Source organism: Exophiala dermatitidis, assembly GCF_000230625.1.
Source record: "Exophiala dermatitidis NIH/UT8656 unplaced genomic scaffold supercont1.7, whole genome shotgun sequence".
NCBI lineage: Eukaryota > Fungi > Ascomycota > Eurotiomycetes > Chaetothyriales > Herpotrichiellaceae > Exophiala > Exophiala dermatitidis.
This window is the reverse complement of record NW_008751652.1, coordinates 2,079,548-2,105,380: the sequence shown is the minus strand read 5'-3', so window position 1 is coordinate 2,105,380 and position 25,833 is coordinate 2,079,548. Positions and strand designations below refer to the sequence as shown.

At 48.6% G+C, this 25,833-nt stretch overlaps 8 protein-coding genes across 10 annotated transcripts; 3 read left to right on the top strand and 5 right to left on the bottom strand.

Annotated features, from left to right (window-relative positions):
• Window positions 1-3,821: 3,821 nt before the first annotated feature.
• On the bottom strand, window positions 3,822-5,778 carry HMPREF1120_08556 (uncharacterized protein). The gene is made up of 2 exons (XM_009162816.1): window positions 4,926-5,778; window positions 3,822-4,852 (listed from the first exon to the last, which is right to left on the bottom strand). The coding sequence occupies exons 1-2, from the start codon at window positions 5,643-5,645 to the stop codon at window positions 4,613-4,615; spliced, it is 960 nt and encodes a 319-aa protein (XP_009161064.1). The 5' UTR covers window positions 5,646-5,778; the 3' UTR covers window positions 3,822-4,612.
• Window positions 5,779-6,506: 728 nt separating this feature from the next.
• On the bottom strand, window positions 6,507-9,840 carry HMPREF1120_08555. Of its 2 annotated transcripts, XM_009162815.1 has the most exons (3): window positions 9,506-9,840; window positions 8,647-9,456; window positions 6,507-8,593 (listed from the first exon to the last, which is right to left on the bottom strand). In XM_009162815.1, exons 2-3 carry the CDS (start codon window positions 8,819-8,821, stop codon window positions 7,038-7,040), a joined length of 1,731 nt encoding a protein of 576 aa, XP_009161063.1. In that variant the 5' UTR covers window positions 8,822-9,456; window positions 9,506-9,840; the 3' UTR covers window positions 6,507-7,037. The 2 variants fall into 2 exon arrangements, with proteins under 2 accessions (XP_009161063.1, XP_009161062.1); XM_009162814.1 differs by having other exon boundaries at window positions 8,647-9,840.
• A 31-nt stretch (window positions 9,841-9,871) lies between these two features.
• On the bottom strand, window positions 9,872-11,487 carry HMPREF1120_08554 (mitochondrial trans-2-enoyl-CoA reductase). Its single transcript, XM_009162813.1, has one exon. It carries the CDS (start codon window positions 11,384-11,386, stop codon window positions 10,154-10,156), a length of 1,233 nt encoding a protein of 410 aa, XP_009161061.1. The 5' UTR covers window positions 11,387-11,487; the 3' UTR covers window positions 9,872-10,153.
• A 460-nt stretch (window positions 11,488-11,947) lies between these two features.
• HMPREF1120_08553 (uncharacterized protein) lies at window positions 11,948-15,155 on the bottom strand. Its single transcript, XM_009162812.1, has 2 exons — window positions 15,065-15,155; window positions 11,948-14,853 (listed from the first exon to the last, which is right to left on the bottom strand). The coding sequence occupies exon 2, from the start codon at window positions 13,710-13,712 to the stop codon at window positions 12,129-12,131; it is 1,584 nt and encodes a 527-aa protein (XP_009161060.1). The 5' UTR covers window positions 13,713-14,853; window positions 15,065-15,155; the 3' UTR covers window positions 11,948-12,128.
• Window positions 15,156-15,648: 493 nt separating this feature from the next.
• On the bottom strand, window positions 15,649-20,644 carry HMPREF1120_08551. 2 transcript variants are annotated; one of them, XM_009162810.1, is made up of 3 exons: window positions 20,249-20,644; window positions 19,862-20,197; window positions 15,649-19,720 (listed from the first exon to the last, which is right to left on the bottom strand). In XM_009162810.1, the coding sequence occupies exons 2-3, from the start codon at window positions 20,134-20,136 to the stop codon at window positions 19,141-19,143; spliced, it is 855 nt and encodes a 284-aa protein (XP_009161058.1). In that variant the 5' UTR covers window positions 20,137-20,197; window positions 20,249-20,644; the 3' UTR covers window positions 15,649-19,140. The 2 variants fall into 2 exon arrangements, with proteins under 2 accessions (XP_009161058.1, XP_009161057.1); XM_009162809.1 differs by having other exon boundaries at window positions 19,862-20,644.
• On the top strand, window positions 15,769-19,021 carry HMPREF1120_08552 (two-component system, unclassified family, response regulator). Its single transcript, XM_009162811.1, has one exon. The coding sequence runs from the start codon at window positions 16,864-16,866 to the stop codon at window positions 18,583-18,585; it is 1,722 nt and encodes a 573-aa protein (XP_009161059.1). The 5' UTR covers window positions 15,769-16,863; the 3' UTR covers window positions 18,586-19,021.
• Window positions 20,438-22,502, top strand: HMPREF1120_08550 (uncharacterized protein). Its single transcript, XM_009162808.1, has 2 exons — window positions 20,438-21,362; window positions 21,422-22,502. The coding sequence occupies exons 1-2, from the start codon at window positions 21,222-21,224 to the stop codon at window positions 22,361-22,363; spliced, it is 1,083 nt and encodes a 360-aa protein (XP_009161056.1). The 5' UTR covers window positions 20,438-21,221; the 3' UTR covers window positions 22,364-22,502.
• A 15-nt stretch (window positions 22,503-22,517) lies between these two features.
• Window positions 22,518-24,941, top strand: HMPREF1120_08549 (succinyl-CoA ligase [GDP-forming] subunit beta, mitochondrial). The gene is made up of 8 exons (XM_009162807.1): window positions 22,518-22,644; window positions 22,729-22,917; window positions 22,972-23,052; window positions 23,111-23,183; window positions 23,233-23,332; window positions 23,387-23,932; window positions 23,983-24,322; window positions 24,384-24,941. The coding sequence occupies exons 2-8, from the start codon at window positions 22,867-22,869 to the stop codon at window positions 24,516-24,518; spliced, it is 1,326 nt and encodes a 441-aa protein (XP_009161055.1). The 5' UTR covers window positions 22,518-22,644; window positions 22,729-22,866; the 3' UTR covers window positions 24,519-24,941.
• The last annotated feature ends 892 nt before the right edge of the window (window positions 24,942-25,833 follow it).

Here is a 25,833-nt window from a genome sequence, read left to right as displayed (position 1 = left end):
TCTAAGTAGATAATTATAAACTTACTAATAAATTCTCGTAGAGTATTATTTATAATTCTCTAAAATATCGAAGAGATATTAGTAAATCTAAATAATATAACTAAGAACTTATACTTATCGAATCGTATATTAAAGACGATCTTTTCGATAAATATCTTTTCTATCTAGATCTAGTAATATTCTTAGATAAGATCGGCCTTCGAGAGCTATTAAGCGACTTTAATAGTATTAAAATAGTTCTAGATTCGGAGTAAAAAGTAGATATTCTTAACGGTAATATTATTAAAAAGATAGTAGTCGATATATATTCGCTATTTATCTTTAGATTTAGATATAAAGAGTATAGAGAAACTTTATAGACTTTTTAAGAGTCGAATTAGACTCTATTCTAGTAAAATATAAATTTACTAATCTTATTTATCTCGATATTCTTTCGATAAAAAGTAGTAGAATAAGTTAATAAACTTAATATTATTTATATCGATTTCGTACTTAATATTCCGCTTCGTTAGAAACTTAGTAGATAGTTCTTCTTAAAATACTATTTTAAATCTTTCGAGAATATACCTAAAACGTCTATTCTTAGTTCTAGATATTAAAGAGGTTAGTTTATTACTAGGATTCTATTCTCGTATAAGATATAAGATAGAAGTCTAGTCGGATATAGATAGTTTAGAAATTATCTTCTAAGTCTTTCGAAAGCTAAGTAGATTTAATTCGATCTTTTCGATATCTTTATAGTTAATAGTTCGAAAGAGTCGAAAAGATATCGAAGTTAATTTTCTAGTTTTATTACGTATCGTTATATATAAGTAACTAAAATTCTAGAAAGCGCTATACTTCTTTAGCTAATTAAGTCTAAGAATAATATTATACGCGTTCTAATTTAAGATACGAAGTATTATTCGAGCTTAAAAGTTATCGATAGTTAAATCTATTATAATAGCTTAATTAAAGAGAGTTATTTTACTATTAGTAAGATATACTTAAAGAGATAATCTCTAGATAATTTTATAGTTCTTATCTAGTTACTTAGTAACTCTTCTTAAGACGTAAAAGATATTAGAGTCTATATTAAGAAGAATCGTAATAAGATAAGAATTATTATATTATTCTAGCGACTCGCTAGCGATATTATATCTCTAGATATAGTCTAAGTTATAATTAAAGACTTCGATTATATTAATAGTAATATCTATTAGATTATCGAAAGAAGAGTTAGAGTCTAATAGATTTATATTAATAGTCTTTAAAGAGTCTATAACTTCTTTATTATCGCTAGATACCCTACTATCTAGCGACTCTTCTCTTTTCTTTAGTAGTCTCGTCTTATAAACTTCTTTAAATTAGAATAATCTTTCTTTTAATAGCTAGCTTCTTTATAATCGAAGTAGAGATTATTATCTTAATACTTCTAATAAAAGCTACTTAAGAATCTACGTTCGTTTTTATAACTATACGAGATTTTAGTCTTAGTAGATAAAAAGAATTCTAGTTAAAGACTATTAAGAGCTATCTTAATATTACTATTAACGTTCTTATAATCTAGTTAGATAATCTAAGGAGATTAAGAAGATTTTCCTAAGGAAAATCTTCTTAAGCGATCTTAAAAAGAGACTATTCTATATATATTAGTTTATATCTCTCTTTCGCTTTTATTTATAAAAAGAGTATAATCTCTATAATTTTAGAGAAGTATAGTATCTAGAAGAAGTTCTATTTAATTTTAAATAGCTATTCTAAACTCTTATTTAAAAATAAATAGATATTTAGCGTCGCTAGAGCGAGAGTCGAGATATAGTCGAAGAGTTTCGATCTTCTATCGAAACTCTTATACTATTTCTATTTATTTAAGAAAGTTAAACTTATCTTAATATTACTCTTATATCCTAATATTACTAAACGCCGTCTAGAATACTTTCTTCTATATCTCTTAGTTAGTTAGAAGTAGATCGATTTCGAGACTATATTTTATATCTTAATATATAAGATTTTACTATATTAAGATATTATCTTTAAGATAGAAAGTTACTAAAGTAATATATTTATAGTCTATTAAAGAATATTTATTAACGACTTTCTTTATATCTAATTATCTTTCGATATAGATTAGCTAGACTCGTATTATATTATTATTTTAATAACTCTTATATTTTAAAGGCTTTTCGAGCTTTATTCCGCTAATATCTTAAAATAAATCTAACGATAGATACTACTATCTAGATAAAAGTCTAGATATATTTATCTAGTCTATAGATAAGAGGGTAATTCTTAATAGACTATCTATAGATATTAAAGTAAAGATTTTAGAAGTTCTATAGTATTATAAATAGTCGATAAAAGCTATTATAGTTCTTTTTAGATTTCTAAAACGATTCTCTTCTAAAAGTCTATATATTCTTTATAAATTAGCTTCTTCTATAGAAATATCGATTTCTAATACTACTATTATTAGAGTTAAGAGAGTATTTATATAATATTTAGTATAAAAGAGCTTTTAAGTATAGTTTACGAAATATAAGTAAAAAACGAGCGGAAGATAATATATAATAGAAGAAAGATAAGTAATCTTAAAAAGAATATATTCTTTTTAGACGTAGTTTACGAAATATAAGTAAGAAATAAGCGGAAGATAATATATAATAGAAGAAAGATAAGTAATCTCGAGAAGAATATATTCTTTATAAAAGCTTCTATCTCGTTTAGTAAGAGCGCTTTATAACTAGCTCTCGATACTCGAGATCGTCTCTAGTTAAATAGTACTTTACCTCTTAAGAGGCCTTACTATATATCTTTCTTTAATCGATCTATTATTTTCTACTATTTATAATAATATAAGTAGATCTAGATAAATCTAGATAACTATCTAGTTTCTACTAATAGAGTTTAAACGAGATCTTAATAAAGAGTTCGTTTTAGTAGTAATATTTCTTTCTCTATTAACGCGTCGAGCTCTTCGACGATATTATCGTTTATAATATCTAGATCGATAGAATATAATCGAGAATATCGAAGTAGTTATTACTATTATATCTTAGTTATATCGCTAGTTATTATTTATAGCTAAAAGTATCTAAGGATAGCGAGACTAAAATTTTTAGAGAAAAAAGTTACTATTTACTACTATAATTTATCTTTCTTAATAAGAAATTTTTATCGCTACTCGTCGTTTTAAGAGTATAATTCTCGTAAGTCTTCGCTACGAAACTAGAAGAGATTCGTTAAGCGTAGAAGATAAGCTTCGAGCTAGAAAATTTTCTTATCGATTAGTTTCGCTATATATCGAGATAATTTCGTTTATCTTTAATTAGCTTCGTATAGAAGAATATCGATCTTCTCGACGATCGACTATACTTCTCTTCTTCTTAAGAGAGCGTAGAAGTTCTTACGAACTCTAGTTTAAGGTAGAGAACTATCTCGTCGCCGCTACTAAATATAATTATATAGAGAACTTATTCTATTTTAACGGGGCCTAGGGCCTTATTAGACTATATACTTTCTAGAGGTTATACGATAGCGTACGACGCTAGTCGAGATCGAAAGACGGTCCTCGACGTCTTTATAATGCTTGGCACGTAGGGTGCCCATTTTGTCATAGAGCTGGGGCCAAATACCACGTCCCACGGCATTGTAGGCGACGCCACAAATCCCATGATCGAATAACACGGCTGAGGCCAGTGCAAGGATACTTCTTCCTGGGTTATACTAGTAGTACTTTTTGTTAATCACGAGACGCAGCTTAGTCCTGCCTTTCCTGGTATAGCCGGATTCAAGTTCAGCCTGAGTAGCATGTCCTTCCGAACATTTCCTAGCATCATGGTCTCTTCGGCTTGAGCTTGCCGGACGACATGGAAGTACGTGCCATTCTTATCATTATTTTCACTATAAGCGCTGAACGTCGCCTGCTAAAGGAGGGGTGATAAGGCTGGGTTGTCCTTGGGCTGGTGCCAGAAGTGTTCTGAACCAGATTCTGCCTTACCTATGATGTACAGACCAGCGTTCAGTCACACAGGTGAACAGTCTTGGCCGTACATGTCTGCTACCACGCTTATGGTTACCAACCAGGCGTACTGGAAACGACACTGAACGGTGTGGGCCGCCAGTGACTCCCGTTGGTGTCCAGCTCAGGTGTGACCAGCTTGGAACCCATCTCACACTGCCGGAGCACTCTTTCGCCGGTCATACTCCTTAGACAGTGGGATAGACAATAGAATGCAATGCCCTAAAAAGTTCACACCAACCTAGAGGCCACAGGCTCCCCATTCCCTTTCTCCGCCCGGTGTCACAATGAACGGCTTGCGGGCCACGAGCGTTGAGTGGCTTTTGAGAAAAAGGTTGATGATGCCCTCCAGAGTGGTCATAAGAGCCGCCAGATGTTGTCCATCGGCTGAATGGTCCTTCATTGCGTTGAAACATCCTCAACTTTCCCGTTGAGTCGTGCTCTCTTTTTCTCATGGCCACTGCAACTGGCATAAACGGGGTAGAGCAACAGACCGATGGTGCTTGTAAGCCTTTGAAGGGCGCTGCTATCTGCCCATGAAGCCTTGTAGCACTCGACCGTGGACAACCGGCATTTCTGGTATATGATTGCGTGCAAGGTACTGTATACCCTTCAGCCGTCTCCGTCTTCCGCATCATCTTCCTCGGGATCCGGTCTAGGTCGATGCCCGCTCCTTCGTCTGCCACTCTGATAACTTTCCGATGTCGTGATAGCCTTTTCCCCAACATAATGCTGGCCATCCCATTCAGTCTGGCAGAGAGGACATGTCTGGGAGCGTTGCATTCGGAAGAAGTTCTGGGTGCAAATATTATGAAGGCGACAGCTGCATTCACGCCGCGGACACCGTTGACCCTGTTTGATCCAGTCAGTCAGTTACATGATCCAGCTGTCTGGCCAGGCTCAACCTGTCTTTTCGAAAACATACCACGGTAATGATCTCCTTGCACGCATGACAGAACTTGATCTTATCTCGTCGATGCCCATCTTCATCCTCGTCATTGTAGGTATCGACCAGCCAGCCCTTCAACTCCATCAACGCGCGTGGACTCAAACTGTAAAACCCTAGCTTGCTCTTCTCCAACCAGCCTTCATCCAGCAATTTGCCCAGCATGGCCTCGGCATCTCTAGCACCTAACATTCCCGCCGTCGACGATGTAGTTGTCGTCGCGGCGTTGTTGTCATTCTGTGTCTCACGCCTGCTCTTCGCCCGTCCCACTTGAATCGCCTCAATCGCACTCAGACACATGGCTTCGCGCTTCCCCTTATTGTTCGGCCCGTCAAACATTGCATCGAGCAGTTTCTTGACATAAAGAATCTCATCCGCGGTGTAGGTCGTAGCCAATTGCGTCAACGAGTCGCTGGTCGTGTTGACCAGAGCGTAAAACCGTTCTCGAGTCTGTTGGTGGAATGTGCTGCGGATCTCTAGATCAAGTGGCGACAGGGCTCGATTCGCCTCCGATATGTAGTAGTTCAAGTCTTCAACCGTCATGTCCTGCGGTTGGACTTCGCGTCCGTCTTGGAACGTCGAGATGGCCGCCAAGATGGGCTTCGCCGTCTCCAGGGTGAGCACACTCCGAGCGAGAAAGGCCTGCAAAAACGCCCGGTTGGCATCGTTGTAGCCTGATGCTGGGCCTAGGTCAGCCATCTTGCCGGCGAGTATTTATGGTACTATGAGATGGAGACGGTGTTCATCATTGATTGTCTATCGTTCGAAGTCCAGCGCTGCCCGCTCTACCACAAAAACAAACCAAAACCACTTTACGCGTGTGGAAAGACGCGTACCCCGATTTTGGAAAATGGTAGGCGCTGCTCTACGCGAGGCAGATCCTTCGCCGATATTATTGGCTGTTTCAATGTACTGTTACTTATTGCAGCGGCCCACTGCAATTGGTTGACTTAACGACGTTTCCTACTATCGTTCAATAATCGTTGACAACTTAAATGGCATCGCAGCCGATCATGTCCTGAGTTCTGTCTTCAGGCGAGAGACGTGGTCCTTGATTTTCGCGCTCTGGGGTTGTCTTCAAATGTGTTGTCAAGAGAACACTGGCAGGATCAGCCCAAAGTGAGGAATTGAATCGCCAACTATCTACAACAAATTCGGCTCGTACAAGTACGAGAGTCGGCCGGGGTTGAAGTCGCCTTAGTTTCAGCCCACCTCAGAGAAGGAGCCAAGTAAAAGGATACATACCTAGCGAGGTAGGTACAGTAACATTTTCCCCACTGTACCCAAACTACAACAGACGCGCTTCATGTTTTGTCCACTTGGATTTGATAGCTTGTTGCAGTGCTTGGTTGATCAGGCATCTTCACTCGACAGAATCGGTCCCAGCGTAAATTGAACCATGTCTCCAACCAGGAGAGGGAGGCATGCAATTTAGTAGCTGAGCCTCCGCGAGCTGTATCTCAATCTATAAACTAAGGTAGGTAGAACCTACTTCGCTTCGCTCCGCAGGGAAAATAAAAGGCAAAACAAAACGCGGCGCACACGTTCTCACGGCAAAAGCAAAAGCAAAAAAACAGGTCTCACAAGCCCCAGTCGTACAGGAGGTGTGTGAGTGACTGAAAACCCCCGGTGTTTTATGCCATTAGGGTTTTTTGACCGAACAATTGTGGTTGAGAAGTATTTTATAGCCGACCTAGTTGTTGAACTCGAGACTAGGCACCAATCCCAAATCAACCTACCCACCTAGGCCATAGGACCCGATGGTGGTGAAGTGGCGATTGTTGAAGGGAATTGTGCGAGTGTGAAATATATGTTTAGGTATTCAACTCGAGGGAGGCCGCCCGTGAAGTCGGGGCGGTGATAGTGAAGGCCGGCCGAGGCTAGGTATCTAGGGAAAAGCCATCCATCCCCAGTCACCGTAAGCAGAACAGCCTGAGCTTTTGGTCTATCACAGTTGGACTTGCCAGATGTTTCAAGCATCCAAACCTCCTCGGGACGACTGGCAGTACGCTCCCTACCAACGATTTCTAAAAAATTTTGTATATACCAAGGCCATATACCTATAGTCATGCTCATCGCCATTGAAAACCTCTATCCCGCATGTCCATCTGCAACAGCTTTGCCATCAGCCGACCGCCGGTTGCCCAGAACTTCTTCTGTAGTTTTAACAATCACGTCAAAAGCCGCTCTAACATACTTCTCCTCTGCGTTCGGGTTGCCACTGACAACACGGATGAAAGACTTGCCCGCTGAGCTGCTGCAGGTCAGAAAGACCTCGCCACGCTCGTTGATAAGCTCGCCGATATGCTTCGTGGCCGCATTGGCCTCCTGCTCATGCTGCTGAGCCGCCGCGGTCTGTGGAACGAAATCCGCCTCCGTTTCCGCTGTGCTTTGTATCTCCATCAACACAGAAGGTTTGACTCGGAAACAGGTCAGAGCGAAAGCGGGCTCCGTGACGAGCTCAAACAAGTCCGACCTTCCGCGTACCAAATCAGCAAAGGTCTCTCCTATCGCCACCGTCTTTCGAATATGGTTTTGCAGGCCTTCCACACCGTAGTTGCGCATGACGAACCAAATCTTCAACGCGCGGAACCGACGACCAAGAGGGATCTGCCAGTCGCGGTAATCCGTGACCAGACCACTGTCCGTATGTTTATTGGCATAGTAAGCAGCGGAGATGGAAAGCGCTCGAGTCAGATGGTTTCTGTTTTGGACAAACAGACATGAGGCGTCGAAATTGACCAGCAGCCACTTATGCATGTTCATGTTGAACGAGTCGGCTATCTTCATCAAAGGGGAGTACTTTGACGAATATTCGGGACAAACAAGCGCTGCTCCTGCATAGGCGGCGTCGACATGGACCCACAGGTTCGGGTGGGCTTTCAGGATCGGTGCCAGCCCAGCGAAATCGTCGACGGCGCATGTCGACGTGGTGCCCAAAGTCAGCGTAATGTAGTATGGTTCCAACCCCTCAGCCTTGCACTGCGCGAGGACGGCTTCCAGCGCTTCAGCCTTCAAGGACAGCTGGTTGTCAAGCTTGGCAGCAATAGACCGGTAGCGGGTTCCGGCGATCAATGCACCTTTCTGGGTGGAGGAATGGGCTTGGTCGGATGACAATGCCACCAGTCGTCCGCGCAGGAACGCGATCCGGTCCTCGCGCTCCTGTGAGCCGGGGGCAAGACCTTCAGCGTCGCATTTGGTATGGAGATACCGTTCTCGCGCGGCCACCATGCATGTCACGACCGCTTCGGAGGCTGAACCCTGGATCGTCCCTCCACCGCCTGTGGCCGACGTGCTGAGAAACTCTTGGGGTAGATCGAATGCTCGAGCCAACCAGTCCATGACTACCGTCTCCAGCTCCGTACAGGACGGGCTACATAACCAGTTGAAGGCTGGGGCGGTAAACGCAGCGGAATACAACTCTCCCAACATCGAAGGGTACGTTACTCCTGCTGGGAAGAAGGCCATGAACTTTGGCGATTGCCAGTGCGTGAGCCCGGGGACAATCTTGGATGCAATGTCCGGTTGGATTTGCGACCATGGCTGTGGCTTTTCTGGAGCTGTCTTTGGTAATTGAGGTGCTAGAAATCCCGGTTTCACTTTGGGAAGCACGGGATAATCCGCTATATTTTGGTTATATGCAATAACTGGCCTGCTTAGTTCGTGATTTTGATCGAGGTCGAAGGTGTTTCGTACGTACTCTCTTCAATGGCCGCATGTGCCGCCTCTCTGAACTCGTCCGCATCCATAGCTGATCTTGCCGAGCGAGAGACTAAACGGTGGGAAATGGAGCTGATCGAGAATGCTTTATGGAATCCGGGACTTCGGTAAATCGACCGTCTGAGCATATATGCCAAGAATCCGAGCCTGCTCATTTTTAAAATCCTCTCCAACTGGCGATGAAATACCAAAACTAATATATAATATGCAGGCCTCCCCTACCACTGTTCATAATTCAGTCATCCATGATGGTCTCCGCCTTTGCACTGACGACCTGCCCTTCTCCAGAGCGGAAATAAGTGCGCACCACCCGAGTTCCGTACATTATATTTGTAAGGTTGTTGCAGGGAAATCAGCTTCTAGTTCAAAACGTCGGGCACAGCCCATAATATTGGTGTAGGATGCAATTTTGCCGCTACCCCGCATTATTCATCGCTGATCGTAATCTATCAATACAGTGTTTGTTCGTGCTCTTCACAACTCGTGATCCCGCACTCGTCAATACAATTCTCATTCGTATCTTTATGCCGGTGGATCATCAGCCTGAGATTTCAAGCCGATATGCATCTTGAATCGTCTTTTGTTCGCTTGCAGACTTAGACCAGCAGTTTGTAGGCCCAGCTGTTCCATAACAGTATCGACTTCACGTGCACTCATCCGAGCAAGGTGTGCAGATGTAGCTAGGAATCCGGCAATAAGACCACCGGTCACTAGGTCAACAAATGGCGAAAGGGGTCCCGATGCTCTCAAGAGGTAAGAATTTTGGACTCGGGCTGTATTATTGAGATCACTATAGAATTTAGCATAGTAATATTAGAAAATAGAGGGATAACGAGTGCCTTGTTGTTATTCTAGTAGCGAGTTTCTGGACGTTCTGATTGATTCTCTCTTCAAGACGAGTAAGTCGCTCGCTTAGGTCATGTCTCATTTCCTGAATCGCGGCTAGAATTGCTTCGCCGGCGGCAATCACAGGTAGATTTTGGAATTTCCCCAGTTCAGGGGCAGCAGTACGCATCGATCGGCCGAGCAAATTGATCTCCGGCTGAGGACCGAGGGGGTTTTCGTCATCCATCGCCGTGATGGTTAAGTATGATGGTTGAGCGTGATGGTTGAGTTGAGTGTGGCGTTTGTTTACCAAAACCAATGAGATGGGTTAGCGTCGAGGAAAGAGCAATCCAAAATCGGCGGGAGATTTCCCTGCAACCTGCATTGAACTGTATTTCATTGGCCAAGAATCTGGAGCCTCGCCGGCTTGCCCGATTAGTCAGCGATACTCGAATGAGTACAGCGGAGGTGGAGCATCGACATAGGAAATCCTCCCGGCTTTCACCAGGGTGCAACTAGACACAGAAATACGACAGGTATAGTATCATTATGCTTCTTCATATACAAGACCACCCTGACAAGTCATTTCACTCGAGGCAAGATCGTGTTGATGTCTAATTTACCTGTAGATCCAAAGAGCAAATACTGTACTTTTGAGCGCTTCAAGTCTCTTCGAACACAAACACCCCTTTTCCAGGCCTGAAGCCTCCCAACGTACCCTGGACGGCGCTCTTCAAAGTGTCGAGATCCGTCTTCCAGCCCCACCGGCATTCCTGCACTGGGATGTCCTTAAACTTGCCCTCTCTCGTCATGCGAAGCACATCATCAACAGTCTGCTTCTTTTGATCAGGATGTCGGTCGCTCCACTTGCTCACCCAAAAGCCATTAAACCTGATATCCTTGAAGATCAGCAGCGAAGCCGGCAGTGACAACGGCTGTTTGCTCATTGCGCCATAGGTGACCATTGTCGCGCCTGGACTCAAGAACTTGGCCAATGCCGTGGCATTCTTTCCTCCGACGCAGTTCAGGCCGACCTTAATCTGCTCGCGGCCACCGTGTGTCCATTCCTTGATTTGATCTTTGATCTCTCGCCCCATGAGTTCCTCCTCGGTGATGACTTTGGTCGCACCAATATCCAGCAGACCTTGACGAAGTTTCTGTTCTTCCTCCTTGTTCTCCCGGCCTCGAATGACATTGATACTCTTGATGCCCCATTCTCTCCCTAGTTGGATGGCTGCTCGACCAACGCCACTATTGGCTCCGTTCTGGATGAACCATTCGTCCCCACGGAACCCCCACTGGGCGAAATCGAGGAGCATACGATACGCCGTGCAAGGGTTGACGGACACGGTGCCGACTTGCAATGGCGTCAAGCCTTCTTTGTTGTCAATCTTCAACAACTGACTTTCATCAACTGCCATGTGTGTCCGCCATGTGCCCATCCCGGTACTCTTCATAATGACCCAGTCACCTCGCTTCAGGTTCTTGACTCCCGAGCCGGTGCTGATGACTTCTGCCACCCCTTCGTTACCACCTACTGCGGCTGGTTCCTTTGTCCCCAATGCAATAGTCATTTCCGGCTTCGCAGGATAGACACCTTGAATCTGGTTCACGTCGGCCGGGTTGATCGGCGCGACGAGCATGCGCAGCACTACGCTTGTTCCGGCCGCGGGAGATATCGAGTGGCCGTGCAAGGAGAGCACATCTTGCGGTTCGCCATATTTGGAATAGACGAGCGCCTTTGCCTGCGTGTAGCCATAACTGCTTATGGCCCTCCTGCTGCTGACGGCGGGCCTAGATAGTCTCTGCCTGTGCAAACATACGGGTCGGCTTTGAGCAAAGATCGTTCGCAAGCTTGTCCTGAGAGACGACTGCAAGCTGGAAGACGAGGCCATATTCTTTGAGCCAGTCGAGAGAGGCCGCCCTACTCAGTCTTCTACAATGTATGTACGTAGAATGGAGGAAATCCGCCCGCGATCCGAGACTTTGACTGACGACGAGAGCTACGATGTCATGGCTCGCGAGACCTGCCATATTAGGTACTCACTTGATAGCAGTAGCCCTGAGGCTCAGCCTTGTCACGGTACCCGCCAGCTGCAACCATCTCCCAGTCATCTCTCCATGCAGTATTAAGGAGTTCACGCAACACTCTGTTCTCATCAAGGGAATATGATGAGTTGTGTGCTCAACAGTAGTGGACCCAGATTTGCACCCGGTCACCCTCGCTTAGGTCAGTGGACCTAGGAGCAGTGTAAAATCGTGCGGTTTCGAGCTGATCTGGTTTCTGGTTTCTAATTTCTATACCTCAATAATTTGCTTTCTACAAATAGCGTGGTGATGACGATGGTTATTGATTCTCATCGTAAATAGCTGGTTAAAGATTAAGAGTTATTTACTTACCCCCCGGCTCCGGTTTGCCGGTGCGAAACCCCCAATTCTGTTCTACGTGTATGAGAGGATTCCCGTCGTGCGGGTACGTGAGGAGCGGTACACACGTTGGACAGAAGACAGAAACACTTCCAGATTCATGTGCATCATATTTAAAGACTACTCTTGAGCTTTTTCTTCATGAGTTCGTGAGGAGGAACTTCCCTTCCACAGTTCGAAGGCGGCAGGGACTGTGACACTAGCACCGGCTCATACAGTGACATCCATGGTGTCGTCGCCGTCGTCTCGGACTACTTCTTCTTGCTCCACATCCCTCATCTCCGCATTGCCCTGGGCACCGGCAGCGCGATTCCTGCCTGCGAGCAACTCGCGCCTAACTTCGGGACCAATGTCCTTGTGACCCCTGACGAGTAACAAATCCAGCAAAGCCTCGCGCTGGTCCTCTGTAATTTCATTGCGGTAGGTCTGTGCGAAGATCAGGAGACTCTGATGCCACAAGACGGGCAGCTTGGCTTCTTTGCTTCCCAGACCAACATCCTGCTCGTTGGGATCCTTGGATGCACGGAATCGTAGGAAGTGAAACACCAACGCGTCAACCACTTTGTAAGGCAGGGCGTATTTCTTGCCCAGCAAGACGCGGATGAACATGTTGGCAGCACCCGCAGCTTCGCTGTTGATGTTGGATGTCTGCTCGGCCGAAATCTCGCACAGTCGCAACAGGGCCGCGGCAGAATGCAAGACTGGAATCTTGATCTTGGCCAACACCGACGAAACAATGTGCGCTTCGCGCAGTGTGCAGCCGGACTCGACCAGCGGAAACAAAAGCCCCTTGAAGAAGGCGGACGGCCGGTAGAAGGAGGCTTTTAGAGCGTTGTAAAGATGCACGTTGAGCTTTTTCGTTTCCTGGATGTCTTCTCGGACGCGCTCGAGAAGCACGGTCTCGCAGAAGTGCTGCCCTGATGCAGCCGGGGCTGAGATGAAGATCTTGGTGGCCCGATACACGGCATGCGGCGTCCAGCTCTCAGGACGGGTAATTGCCAATAATTCGGGCCACTGGGGTAAAGTTGGGAGGATTTTAAACGGTTTCGGCAACGGTCCTGACTTGTACCGAGACAAGAGTAGGCCGACTTTGGTGAAAGTGTCCACGACTTTCATGGGTATCTCGACCGCATCCTCTGGTGCTCCTGATCCCATGAAGGCAGGTTGTTGCTGACCGCCTTGATTGCGAGCAGCCTCCTGCGCTTCTTTCTCGGCAATTCGTTGCAGGATCAGCTCCGTGAGGTTAGTGGTCTGTCCAAATCCACCAGCACCTGCACCCTCCTCCTCATCGACATTTGACGTAGGTCCTCGGTCTCGTCGCTGGTCTTCCGTCGTCAAATTCGCTATTGATGGTGCGAAATCACCAAACTCCTCTCCATCTTGGAGAAATTTCTTGTAAACTGCCATGTCTTCCGGGTCCACGTCCTCCTCGGCGACAGCCTCCTCCTCCTCTTCTGGATACCACTCCTCATCATCATACTGGTTCTTCGCACCAGTTTCGTCGTCTTGGTCGTCTGCGGCAAACCTCGAATCAAAACCGAATGCGGCACTGGCGGATGACACTCCTCCAGCGGCGGCAGCTTTTCGATCCTCGGCTTCTTCGTCTGCAAGATCTTGTGCGATGGATAGAATCTTCTGCGAAGATCGAGCGTCAATGTATCCATCGCCATGCCGATCGTCGTCTCCTCGAGACTTCCTCTTGCCAGTGATTGATTTCGTGCGTAGGCGACCCCCAGAGGTTGCGATATCGTCTTCGAGAGGGTTATGCCGCCGGGCGGCTGCTGTCTTGGACATGGTGTGGATGGTATAGCAGGGAGAAGACGGCAGTTATCTTGAGCCCAGTGGAAATCGTACTGGTATATGATGGCTCGTCGTCGACGACGATAACAATGTACGGCGGCAGTGGATGGACAAAAAAATTATTGGAGTTGCGGTGGTGGCTCGGAATTTTACGCGGGACTCGCTTAGTCATCTACGACTCGTCTAGCCTATCTCGTCTCCCCATCAATTGGTTTCAACCAGGTCAACTCAATCCAGGAACGAAGACCTCCTATTAATTGTACAATGTTGTACAGTCTCCTTCTGAATTGTTAGCTCCGGGAGTTCGGAAGGCACAGGCGACCGCATAATGAGCGTTTCAACTCTGTTTTCACTGGCGGAGGCAACGGCATCATGATGTTCAACTGATCATTTGGCCAGGGAAGGAGTCGTGTAGAAATGCCAATTGATATTGGTCCGGAAAGAGTTGCAAGCTGCATGCACGACTTGCTGACAACCTCCGTGGGCGTGGAGCTATCGAGAAGCCTTTCAATTAGTCGACTCTGACGGAAGTTGACACACTTGGCCACATAGTCCCGGATTGAACTAGCAACGGTCCATATCAAAATAGATGGTCAATAACCGGCAAAAGGTGACCAGTTGAAGCCATGCGAGTTGTGTGGCGGTCAGTTGTAGAAAATAAAAAACACGGAAAGTCCCCTTCAGGTTATGTGTAGATGAAGGCTGAATTAATGACAGGGCAGTAGCTGCACGTAGTCAAATGCCACTGCAGACAGCCTGAGGGGCCATAGTGAGGGCATGTTGCGAAGCCTAGGCAGACGGTGGTAAAGTGATATGCAGCAGCAGGCATTCAGGCTGTGCTTAAGCGAGAGGCGTGTGTGTGAGGGTGGTACAAAGCACAAAGCTCGCAGCTGGATTGTGAACCCGCCTGACAGGAATCTGGGAGGTGTGCGAGATGAGTGGGCAAGCCGATCCCCGGTGAGGCTGTCGATGATTATATGGCCAAGGTGATGACCTCGAGACTCGGACGCATCCAGCAGTCATACAATGTAGATCGACATGCAGCTGGGATGCCGGTCAGGCAGCCGCACGGCGGTAGGGTAGGACAGCATGTGATGTTAACAGAGGCGGGAAAGATAGTTGCGCGCGTTGTCCGCTGTCAGTTGATGTCAATCAAAGGAATGACAGGCCCGGGGCTGACCACAGCCAGACGTTTGGGTCAACCATGACCACGGGTCTGATGCTTGCTAATGCTGACGCTGATGCACAGCCAATCTGCATTCAAAGGCGTGTTGGTGCTCAAATTGAAGTTCGGGATGCAGTGGGTGCAGGGACTGTAGAGAAAACATGAAGGATCGCTCTCTTACCTTGGACTCACAGAAATGGTCATGAAATACCAGGTGAGCAAAGAGGGAATGCGATCTCGATGGCCGCCTCAATTATAGTTCTCAACATGGTGGTACTGTAGGTGTAGAAGCAGGGGTAGCAGGGTAGGGGAGAGTTGGTTTACATTAACCCGTCTGTCTCGAGACCCGCCAAGGTGCTGGGAATCATAGACTTTCAGGTACGTTGTAAGTCCAGTGTAGATACAAAAGTATATACAACGTTCTACTTCTGCCCATGGTGACCTTGAGACAGCTACTACTACAACATCATGATTTGTAGTACCTGGTAGGTACTGCGTTATTCCTACTACTGCGTTGGGCACAGCTCACTGGCAGGCGTCTGAGTCCCTGGTCCTTGCTAGGTGCCTGTAGGGAGTGTTTTGTAGGGACCTCTTGAGACCTACTATTGGTCCTACTGGTCCTAATCCAGCCTCCTGTAACTTCCGCCGCCTCCCTTTGCTCTAGAGAATCTGCAATCCATGATTGCAATATCATCAATGCATGCAAGCTGCAAAGCGCCTTGCTGCAATTTTGACTTGCCGCGCATCCGAGTTCACTGCTTCAAGTTGTTCTTAATCTTATCATGTTGTTTTAGCTTGCTGCTGGACACTGTTGCCGTCATACTGTAGCTACTGGACCAACAACCGGCGACAATATACCCTGCAGTGTACTCCACGTTACCAGGTGTTTTATAGAGCATCCCTTGCCTGGATCATGATTTTCGAGCGCCTCTTCGGTATAATAAGGTCCGACACAGATCAGCAGACGCTTCATGGGTGGTTGTAGTGTAAAACAATCCTGTTTCCCTCCAGTTCAAGCTGCCCAGCTTATTATTATCGTCCACCACTGGCCGTGGCACCTCTTCAAGTTCGGTATAGACGGAGCAACTTTGAACCAAGCGACTCCTCTCGGTCGCCAAACCACCATCTTCCCAGTCCACACGACCCCTGCAGTGCGTTCCCCCCCTTCTCAATCCGGCGTTCCCGTCCTCCTCCGGCCGAACTGCTCTGCCACGACCCCCCCGATTCGCAAGCCACACCTAACTCCTACTACGACTAGCACTCCTAGTATCGTCTTGTAATTCCCCTCGGGCGTTGACTGATTCTCTCTTGAAGCCTCGACCGCATGCTACTACCCCAGGTACCTCCTCCCTGTACTCGATAGAACCGTCGCACCCCCCTGCCAACGACACTATTGTATCGCAGCGCCGTCAACTTGAAGACATTATTCAATCAATCCCTGCGCGCCAGCATCCTCGTCCTCGTTCGTCCCGCGAAACGAAACGCCTCTGCCTCCTTTGCGCCATCTCCTCCTTTTTCTTCTGGAACCCGCGCCCAGGCTAGAGCCGCGCCCTCCTCCAGACACCACCACCACCATCACCACCATCTTCGATAGCTCGCCCACACCTCCCTCTGGCGCTCTCCCTCCACAGTTGGCATCAGCACTTTCCGATCCGAGATCGACGAGACCACGTCAAGAGTGGTGTATCGGCCGGGCAACACTTCGTGGTGCATCCTCTCCGTCCCCGTCCCGATCGCACCTGCGCCCGAGCATTGGCAGTGGCAGTCTGGCTGTCAGCCCAGCAAGCCAACAAGCCAGCTTTGAGCGCAAAGCCAGTGGGAGTCGACTTGTAATACCCTGCAATCCTCTCCCAATGTGTGGGCGCCTCCACTTACGGTGCGAAAGATTGATGCCGTGCATGCCTTGGAAATAGAAAAAAACAGGACCTCCGTCCAAGCACGCCAGAGTCCACGAACGAAAATAGTTCTTAAAGGAGCATCATGAGTACCCTGCTTCAGTCGACCCTGAGAAATCCTTTTAGCTCTACCGTCGAACATTCACCCAGACCCAGATCAATGGCCATACTACCCCAAAACAACGAAACCTCGCCCAAGTCGACCGAAGAAGATTCGGTGCAGACCACCTCTCCCGGTCCTCCAAGCATGCGCCCTCCTGCTCAAGGGAGTCCAGAAACCGACCAGCCACAAAGCAGCAACGCAAATGGCACCAAGGACCCCAGTCCCGCGAACAACACCGGCACCGGAGCGGCCGGTGCGTCTCAGGCGCCGAACAAAGTCGTGCAAACGGCTTTCATTCACAAGCTATACAGCATGTTGGAAGACCGCAGCATTTCGCATTTGATCTCATGGTCCAGTAGTAATGAGAGCTTCGTCATGTCGCCCTCGAACGAGTTCTCCAAAGTGCTGGCTCATTACTTCAAGCACACCAACATTTCATCCTTTGTTCGACAACTCAACATGTACGGATTCCACAAGGTCAGCGACGTTTTCCACACCGGGTCCTCCGAGTCCGCTCTCTGGGAATTCAAACATGGGAACGGGAACTTTAGGAAAGGTGACCTGATGGGCTTGAGAGAGATCAAAAGGCGGGCGTCACGGCACACATTGATACACCGAGATTCTTTCTCTAACGCGAAGCCCAATGCCTCCCAGCCAGGAACGCCTGCCGAGGTGATGCCAGACACCGACCAGCGTTTGGCGGCTCTCGAACAGGCTTTCTACGACGCCCATACCCGGTTGCAAAGAACAGAAGAAAACTACGCCTCGATGAGCGCCAGATGTCAGGCTCTGACCGAGAGTCTTGTCCGCTGTCATCAATGGATACATGGCGTTACCGGAGCAATCCAAAACATGTCTTCGCCGGAATCTGCCTTGTACGCAGACATTACAAACATGCAGAAAGAGATCGCGCGACAGCTCGAGTTTGTCCGTGGTTTGGAGACGCCGCAGGACCCCAGACAGCCATACTATTCCAGCGGCGGTGCTGCTCTAGAACCCCCGGTTTCGCCACGGGGATACAACTACCCAGACAGCCGACGGTCATCCATTCAGGTAGAACCCCAACACGTGGGATTGCGACCCCCGGTGCCGGCGATTCCGCCACACTTCTCTTCGTCGCCTCGGCGGTTTGGCTCGATGAGTGGTCCTCAAGCATCGCCGGGCTTCAGTCGCCCGGCGCTTCCACAGCAGCACCCTCCACAGAATGCACATCCTCTGTCAGCAGTTGCTACTCCACCACCTCTGAGTTTGACTCGTCGGCATACGTCTGCCGATATCCGGGAGCATGGGTGGCCACCAACCAACACTAACGGGTCCCCGCACGCATCAGGGCAGTCGTCTGCGCACTGGCAACCTTCGTCGCCGCAACAGCCACCGCACTCTGGCGGCGGCGACCAAGCGATCCGGGACCAATTGGCTCAGTACGAAATCAACGGCCCGAGGCGACAGACACTCAGCGCCAGCCAGCCGACACCGCCCCTCAGTGCTGACGCTCCTCCGGCAGGGTTAGGGGTTGACAATGTCTCCTGGACGTTGGGCGGGAGTAAATTCCCTCGGCCGAACTTCGAGTTGCATTCTGCGCCGGCCACTCGAAGGGGAAGCATGGCGACGCTGCATTCACTGCTGAATCCCGCCGAGACGGCCGAGGAGGAGAATGAAGATGACGGTCCCAACGAGGATCGCAAACGGAAACGACTGCAATGAAGAAAGTTGCGCCCAGTATAAACTTGTTACATTTTTGACAGAACAGAAAGCCACAGTGGATTACCTTAGATAATGAGACCAGAAAAGCAGGCGTTTGAACATATTTCTTTAGCATGACCCTCGAAAGCACTGCTTGCGGGAGATGGGTGTCGAAACCTCCTAATTGACCAATTTCAGGCGTTTGAAGAGTAATATAGGCTCATGGGAGGCCCTGCGCTGGTCAGGGCCTCTGATCCATTTTTGAAAGACCACGAGATGCGTATGTACATCAGAGCCTCAGGCGTACTGCTACAGCAGCCTACCATAGAGACACTTTGTACTTGTGTTCAGAGCGCGGCGCGGCGTCTTTGCTCTGGGCTGTTCGCCTACCTGATCCTACACAGAATCTACTGTAGACCGAGATGGCGGCCGGAATGCTGAAGATCTTGTTTCTCCACGCTGCAGCTGGCTTACAGCGTCCTCCATAATCGTAGCTTGTGTGCCTACGTTTCTTTCCCCTTAGGCGTTGACTATTGAGAAAAAGTCAACTCTGTGCTTTCCAGATTAAGGCTTCGTTCAGGAGGACTGGTTCTGGTTCTGGTTCTGGTTCTGATTCTGATTCGGTTTCATCTTTTTATTCTTCTTGGCTGCCCTCGACGCAAGCACCTCGTCCAGGTAACTCGAGCCTCGCTTTTTGCTGGTCGATTTAGTAGTGGTGGTGGTGGTGCTTATTGTAGATTGCGGCGTTGCCGTTCCCTGGTTCGTATCATCATGGGATGCGGTAATGGACTCATCGACCTCGACGGCAGCAGACACAGTAATGTTGTTCTGGTTGACCTCAGTGCTTTTCAGCTCATTATTGCCCTTGAGTCCGGGTTTGTTTTTGTTGTTTTTGCTTCTGCCTTTGCCTAGCGCAGAGCGGCCCTCTTCTTCATCTTCATCTTCGCTATTATTGGCGCGCCGCTGCTTTGCCTGTGGCAGCTGTGGTCGGGGTTTGACGCTTGCATGCGACGAGTTGGTGCTATTATATCGGCTTCCGCCCCGGAGCAATTGTTTGCGCAGGAACTCTGTTGTCTGATCGTATCCGGCTCGAGAAGATGTGGCACTGCCACCGTTGTTTTGGGGCTCTGAAGGTGGTTCGAAACCTACTCCGCCGCTGAATATGGCACAAGATCGTAAGCAATGGTTCACACTTTTGTTTTTCTGCTTATATCGTAAATGTGGGCAAATGTTCCAAGAGCGGATGGGAGAATGGGTATTAAAAGATGTAGTACTGGCTGTATAAACCTTAACCTACGTTTCAGAGTACTGCGCCGCATTATTTGATCCAAACAGTTCTCGCTCCCTTTTCAGATCGGCTTCATCCTCGTCGTTGTCCCCTTCTTTTGGGTCTGCTGCTGCTGTCGCGCCCTGTAACCATGATTTGGCGAGCCTTGATGCTTCGGCGTGAAATAGGAGGGCTCCGTTGGTCGCTATGTCGGCCTCGGGAACGGCGCTTGGGTTACCACTGGCAGTGCTCGGTTTCGTTGCCGTCGTAGCCTTGGACGGTGGGTTACCGGGTCGTGGTGACATCGCTGACCTTGGGCTGGCGGCGCCGGCGATTTACATTTTCCCCATCCTCGTGGAGAGCGTGCTAGCACGGGTCAGTATTCTCAGAACCTCAGTAATACCTAAGGTAGTTCACTTCGTGTAGTCGGACGCTGTGGGAGTGCATTTGCGGGCCCACCTCCAGCGCAAAGTCGCAAAAAGTGCCAGTGCTGGTGATGCAATAAAATTGCTACAATGTTAGAGCGACAAAGCGCTCGCAGGGAAGGTTTCCCGCTTGAGCACCAGAAGTACAACCATGCGGTATTGCTACTCCCATTCGATGAAAGCTCACTTCGCAGGGGGACACAGGTAAAGAGGGACTTCGTCGACTACATTCACGGCAGTGTATATTGGACAATGCTCGCAGAAGCTGTTTTGTGAATCCTCTATATCGGCGGTGCAACTCCACGATAACACCACAGAAAAGTTGAGCACTTGGATCGGACCAGAGATCGTCGCGGCGAATTGTCTGGTTGCTTGCGTCCCGGCTACTGGTGTCTGTTACATTATCAGATATTTCAGATACCATATGTACGCGTCCTCCACCGAGGTTATCCACTTCCAACCTGAATAGTCCGAATCAAAGGCCACGTGGGTGAAGCATGTCTTCGACCGCCAATACCTATATGGCATGAGTTTTGGCGTATAGAGGCAGCGGGCTAGGTGTGAAATGGTGCGATCTATGGTCAAGGTACTAGTAATGAGCGGGTCGGCTGCCCTGGTCGAGCCTTGCCGCTAACCATAATGCATATATCCCGGTGAGCACGCCCGCCAAAAATGGTATACGATTGGTGTATACCTCGCCTACAGTACTGAAAACCGCCGGAGAAGACTTCGGCACAGAACCGTGTTATCGATACCTAGGTAGACAACTAGACGATATGGATACCACTGCGTCGGCGGACCAGCTCTCAAGCTGCAACGCCGGTGGAAATCGTGCAGAAAAAAGTGTATATATATAAGTTGACACACTCTGGCTTCGGGTTCTCGTGCTATTCTTCCAGGACGGAAAGACGATTGACATCTACCGGAGGGAAAATATAAGGTAACCCAGCTTACCCAACAGCAAAATGGTTCGATTGGCAGCCACTCTCGTGCTCGGCAGTGCAGTAACTGCGCTCGCAACAGCACCTTCATATATCCAGTATTCCACAGTGACGGGCTATTTCCTGCAGGACGACAATGCCACCAACGCAACCACTTTTGACTATGTAAGTGTTGCTATAGAATGATATATACGAGAGGCACCGAGCTTATATTCATGCTGCAGACCACCACCAACTTCGGTCTCATCAACCAGAGCTACCCGACCGATTCAAAAGATTCAGCTTCCCTGACTCAATGGCAAAGATTTGCCCAGCTCATCGACTCGCTGAATGCCAAAGCGGCCAAAAACGTCGATTACAAGTTGCTTTTCATGGGCCGCCATGGAGAAGGATGGCACAACGCCGCCGAAACCTTTTACGGCACGCCCGCCTGGAACTGCTACTGGTCTCTCCTCGAGGGCAACGGAACAGCCACTTGGTCAGACGCACAGCTGACCAAAAACGGCATTGCCCAGGCCCTGAAGGCCAACTCGTTCTGGCGCTCTCGCATCGAGCAGGAAAGGATCCCCGTGCCCCAGAGCTACTACGTCTCGCCGTTGACTCGCTGCCTGGTCACCGCCAATCTCACCTTCTCAAACCTCTCACTGCCGGCCAAGTATCCTTTCAACCCGACAATCAAGGAAAAGCTGCGAGAAGGCATCTCGGAGCACACGTGTGACAGACGCAGCAACAAGACTCACATCCACGATTCGTTCCCCGATTACAAGTTCGAGTGTGGCTTTGCCGAGAACGACACTCTCTGGACCGGCGTGACGTCCGAGACTTCGTCGGCGCAGGATCTGCGCTCGAAGCAGTTACTCGATGATATCTTTGCCTCGGACCGCTCGACATATATCAGCTTCACCTCGCACTCGGGCGAAATAGCTTCAATCCTGCGCGTGCTCGGCCATCGAACTTTCCCACTCAGCACCGGTGCCGTCATTCCCGTCCTGGTCAAGGCCGAGATCATCGAGCCAAGTGCTGCAACCACCACCATCTCTGCTGCGTCGTGGACTCCTAGCCCGCATTGCACGGTGCCCCCTGTGTCCAGTATCAGTGGTGGTGCGTGTGTCTGCCCGAAAAGTGCGGCGCCCGTGGTGACCGCTTTATCGCCGACGCCGGCATGAGGGGCTGGTCAGCAGCCTGCAACAATATATTGATAGAAGGCTCAGTAAGCAGCCATGATAATATTCATATTGACACCCGTTCAGGGCGTCTCAGGCAAATGTGATTTCATGCAGATGAGCTGATCATAACAATGTCGTGGACTGAAGACGTAGCTCAAGCCGTAGATTAGTTGCTCAGACAGTAAATTACCTTGTAGGTACATGTCTAAGGTGACTCGCCGCAGCAAGGACTATGTCGAAGAGCTGAATCTCAACACCATTCTATCCAAGTTCAACAGGAGGTGAGTTCTAGGTACTGTACCGTGCATACAACGTAGCAGCAGCTCAGAGCCTCGGTCGGCTAAGCTTCCCTGATGGTGATGCAGGTACACTAGTAGAAGCTGTGCTACGGCGACGCGGTTAATGACACAAGCTGCGCTGACCAGGACAGCCGGTATCTTTTGTCTGGTCGACTTCCAGCTTTCTACTGTCCACGGTCAATACTGTCTCAACTCGTGGACAAGATGTTCAAACTGGGACGCTCCAGCTTGGGCCCGGCCTTTAAGGCCTTCAGGGTAGGATAAACGACCCGGTATACATTCAAAACCGAATCTGACCTCTCTTTACAGGCGACCCCAATGCGGAGCTCATTGCAACAAAAGAGGAACCTGAGCATTCACGAATACCTCTCTGCGAGGCTTCTGAAATCTGTACGTCAACTTTGCAGTATCACTTTTGGTTAGAAGCAGATGTCTGACCTGGTAGCAGTACGGTATCGGTGTTCCAGATGGCGAGGTTGCCAAAACACCAGAGGAGGCCGAGGCTGTTGCGAAGAAGATTGGTAAATACAAGACGAACGAGAGCTCGGGACAAGACTGACGGTTGTTTAGCCGGAGATGATATGGTCATCAAGGCACAAGTCCTCGCCGGCGGTCGAGGCAAGGGTACATTCGACAACGGGCTGAAAGGCGGTGTTAGAGTCATCTACTCGTATGTCCAGCGGCCCTCTGATGTTTCAGAAATAGGCAACTTACTTCTATCTAGGCCGACGGAAGCGAAGATGTTTGCGGAACAGATGATCGGCCACAAACTCTTTACCAAACAGACTGGCAGTCGCGGTCGCATCTGCAATTCGGTATACATCTGTGAGCGCAAATTCGCCCGCCGCGAGTTCTACTTGGCCGTCCTGATGGATCGATCCACACAGTCGCCCGTCATCGTCGCGTCGTCGCAGGGCGGTATGGACATTGAGACTGTCGCCAAGGAGACCCCGGACGCCATCATTACCACGCCCATTGACATCAACGTTGGGGTCACTGATGAGATTGGAAGAAACATCGCGACCGAATTGGGCTTCAGTGAACAGTGCATTGAAGACGCCAAAAACACCATCCAGAAACTGTACCAGGTCTTTATGGAGAAGGATGCCACACAGATTGAGATCAACCCTCTCAGCGAGACCAGTGACCATCAAGTGTTGTGCATGGACGCCAAACTCAATTTCGACGACAACGCCGAGTTCCGGCAAAAGGAGATCTTCAGCTGGCGAGATACCTCTCAAGAGGATCCTGATGAGGTCAAGGCTGCAGAGTATGCTCCCCCGTACAGTTTTGTTGTCGTTCTACTTACAGACATGCTAGGTTCGGTCTTAACTTTATCAAATTGGACGGTGATATTGGCTGCCTGGTCAATGGCGCTGGTCTCGCCATGGCCACGATGGACATTATCAAACTGAATGGCGGCTCGCCGGCCAATTTCTTGGACGTGGGCGGTGGTGCCACCCCCGAAGCCATTCGGTCCGCGTTCGAACTCATCACCAACGACCCTAAGGTCACGGCGATCTTTGTTAACATCTTCGGTGGCATTGTCAGATGTGACGCCATTGCTTCAGGGTTGATTCACGTGGTCCAACAGATGAATCTCAGATTACCCATTGTGTGCCGGTTGCAAGGCACCAACATGGAGAAGGCCGCCGAGCTGGTGAGTTTCTTCCGTTTCTGGTGAATTGAGCACATACTAACAGCCGACTTTTTACCAACAGGTGAACAACTCTGGGCTCAAGATTTTCTCCATCACCGATCTCCAAGACGCGGCCGCCAAGGCCGTGGATTTCTCCAAAATCGTCAAGATGGCCCGGGATATCGATGTCGGCGTGGAATTCACTCTTGGTATCTGAGCTCCGTGCTGGCTTTCGCGTCGAAATGGGTTGATAGTCCACAGGGTAATCGCCCGGTCCTTTGACTGTGCTCGCCCACTACGGCCGAGGAGAAGAGGTTGCAGCAGATTGCGACATTTTTGGACCGGCATTTTTTCAAGACTTTTGAGTTCGACCCTTTGATGAATTAGTATCATCCCATGGAAAGCCCCCGATGGAGTTTCGATTTGTTGTTTACCGTTCTGTCCCGAAAATGTTAACTATTACAACAACCCGCCTTTGGCCCACAAGAGACCGGTTTCCGTTCCTTTGATATCGTAGCTTTGTACTGCCTGCCTTAATGTAGCGATAGGGCGGACTGCCAGTGGACTTGAATAGATTCTAGAACCTTTCACACCCAGGCAGTGGCAGTGAAGGGTCGTGCGGAGGCATACACTGCCGATAATTTTCGTGTTTCCTAGGCGCGACTGTCCTTAGAATACTGCGGTGTTCTACTACCACGCCTCCCACGAGGAAGTAGGATATCTGCATTTGGGCGATGCAGGGTAAGTTGATGACTACCCTGCAGCTCATGCTTTATAACACGTCCATGCAGTGCCCTACTTCTTCCCTCGGACTCGGGATCGCCCAGCATCACATTGGGAGTTACCGTGCAATTCTACCATATTTCGGAACCTATTCACTACCATGGCTTCACTTGCAGGAGGCACCTGCTCCCTAGGTACTCATCAGAGAGTATTCACTACTCCGCCAACCAGTGCAGTGCAGGTGCCATAGCCGCAGAACGCGAGAATTATACCACGCATTGATGTGCCAGGTAATGAAGGAGAGCAGTGACTGTACACCACCAACCATTCGGGCAGTCTGAGGCAGCGAGCTGCTGTGCTGCAGTGAGCTCGCTGCCGGTAAGCGGGTAGGTCATCTCCCAGAGAAGCATAGCTGCAGTGCAGAACGCAATGATTATATTAGGTAGTCGTAGGGCCATATGGCAGTTACTGTACACCTTCAAATAATTTCAGTGAGGCGGCGAGGTGCTGTGATGCAGTGAGCGGGTAGATTATCTCCCAGAGGAAACATGTTTGATTGCTTTTACACCAATGCACCGCACCCTCCAACATTTTTGTACCATTGCGGCTCTTAAGCTGCAGTGCAGGTACCATAGCTACCTGGTACAGAACGAAATGGATATACAAGGTCCCTAGGTAGTCAAGTACAATTTCTAAAGGCAATGAGTTGCTGCACAATGTGAGGCGGTGAGCTCGCTACCAGTGAGCGAGTAGAGTATCTTACAGAGGAAAACTTTTCAGTTCCTTTTCCACAACTGCACTACACTGGC

Coding starts and splice junctions, on each gene's coding strand:
- HMPREF1120_08552 (XM_009162811.1), top strand. CDS start 16,864: ATGAGTACCCTGCTTCAGTCGACCCTGAGAAATCCTTTTAGCTCTACC.
- HMPREF1120_08554 (XM_009162813.1), bottom strand. CDS start 11,386: ATGGCCTCGTCTTCCAGCTTGCAGTCGTCTCTCAGGACAAGCTTGCGA.
- HMPREF1120_08551 (XM_009162809.1), bottom strand. CDS start 20,136: ATGTCACCACGACCCGGTAACCCACCGTCCAAGGCTACGACGGCAACG. Junction 19,721..19,861: donor GCGGCGCAGTACTCTGAAAC/GTAGGTTAAGGT, acceptor TGCCATATTCAG/CGGCGGAGTAGGTTTCGAAC.
- HMPREF1120_08550 (XM_009162808.1), top strand. CDS start 21,222: ATGGTTCGATTGGCAGCCACTCTCGTGCTCGGCAGTGCAGTAACTGCG. Junction 21,363..21,421: donor ACGCAACCACTTTTGACTAT/GTAAGTGTTGCT, acceptor TTCATGCTGCAG/ACCACCACCAACTTCGGTCT.
- HMPREF1120_08555 (XM_009162814.1), bottom strand. CDS start 8,821: ATGAGCAGGCTCGGATTCTTGGCATATATGCTCAGACGGTCGATTTAC. Junction 8,594..8,646: donor ACATGCGGCCATTGAAGAGA/GTACGTACGAAA, acceptor TAAGCAGGCCAG/TTATTGCATATAACCAAAAT.
- HMPREF1120_08556 (XM_009162816.1), bottom strand. CDS start 5,645: ATGGCTGACCTAGGCCCAGCATCAGGCTACAACGATGCCAACCGGGCG. Junction 4,853..4,925: donor GCAAGGAGATCATTACCGTG/GTATGTTTTCGA, acceptor TGGATCAAACAG/GGTCAACGGTGTCCGCGGCG.
- HMPREF1120_08549 (XM_009162807.1), top strand. CDS start 22,867: ATGTTCAAACTGGGACGCTCCAGCTTGGGCCCGGCCTTTAAGGCCTTC. Junction 23,933..23,982: donor GATGAGGTCAAGGCTGCAGA/GTATGCTCCCCC, acceptor CAGACATGCTAG/GTTCGGTCTTAACTTTATCA. Junction 24,323..24,383: donor TGGAGAAGGCCGCCGAGCTG/GTGAGTTTCTTC, acceptor TTTTACCAACAG/GTGAACAACTCTGGGCTCAA.
- HMPREF1120_08553 (XM_009162812.1), bottom strand. CDS start 13,712: ATGTCCAAGACAGCAGCCGCCCGGCGGCATAACCCTCTCGAAGACGAT.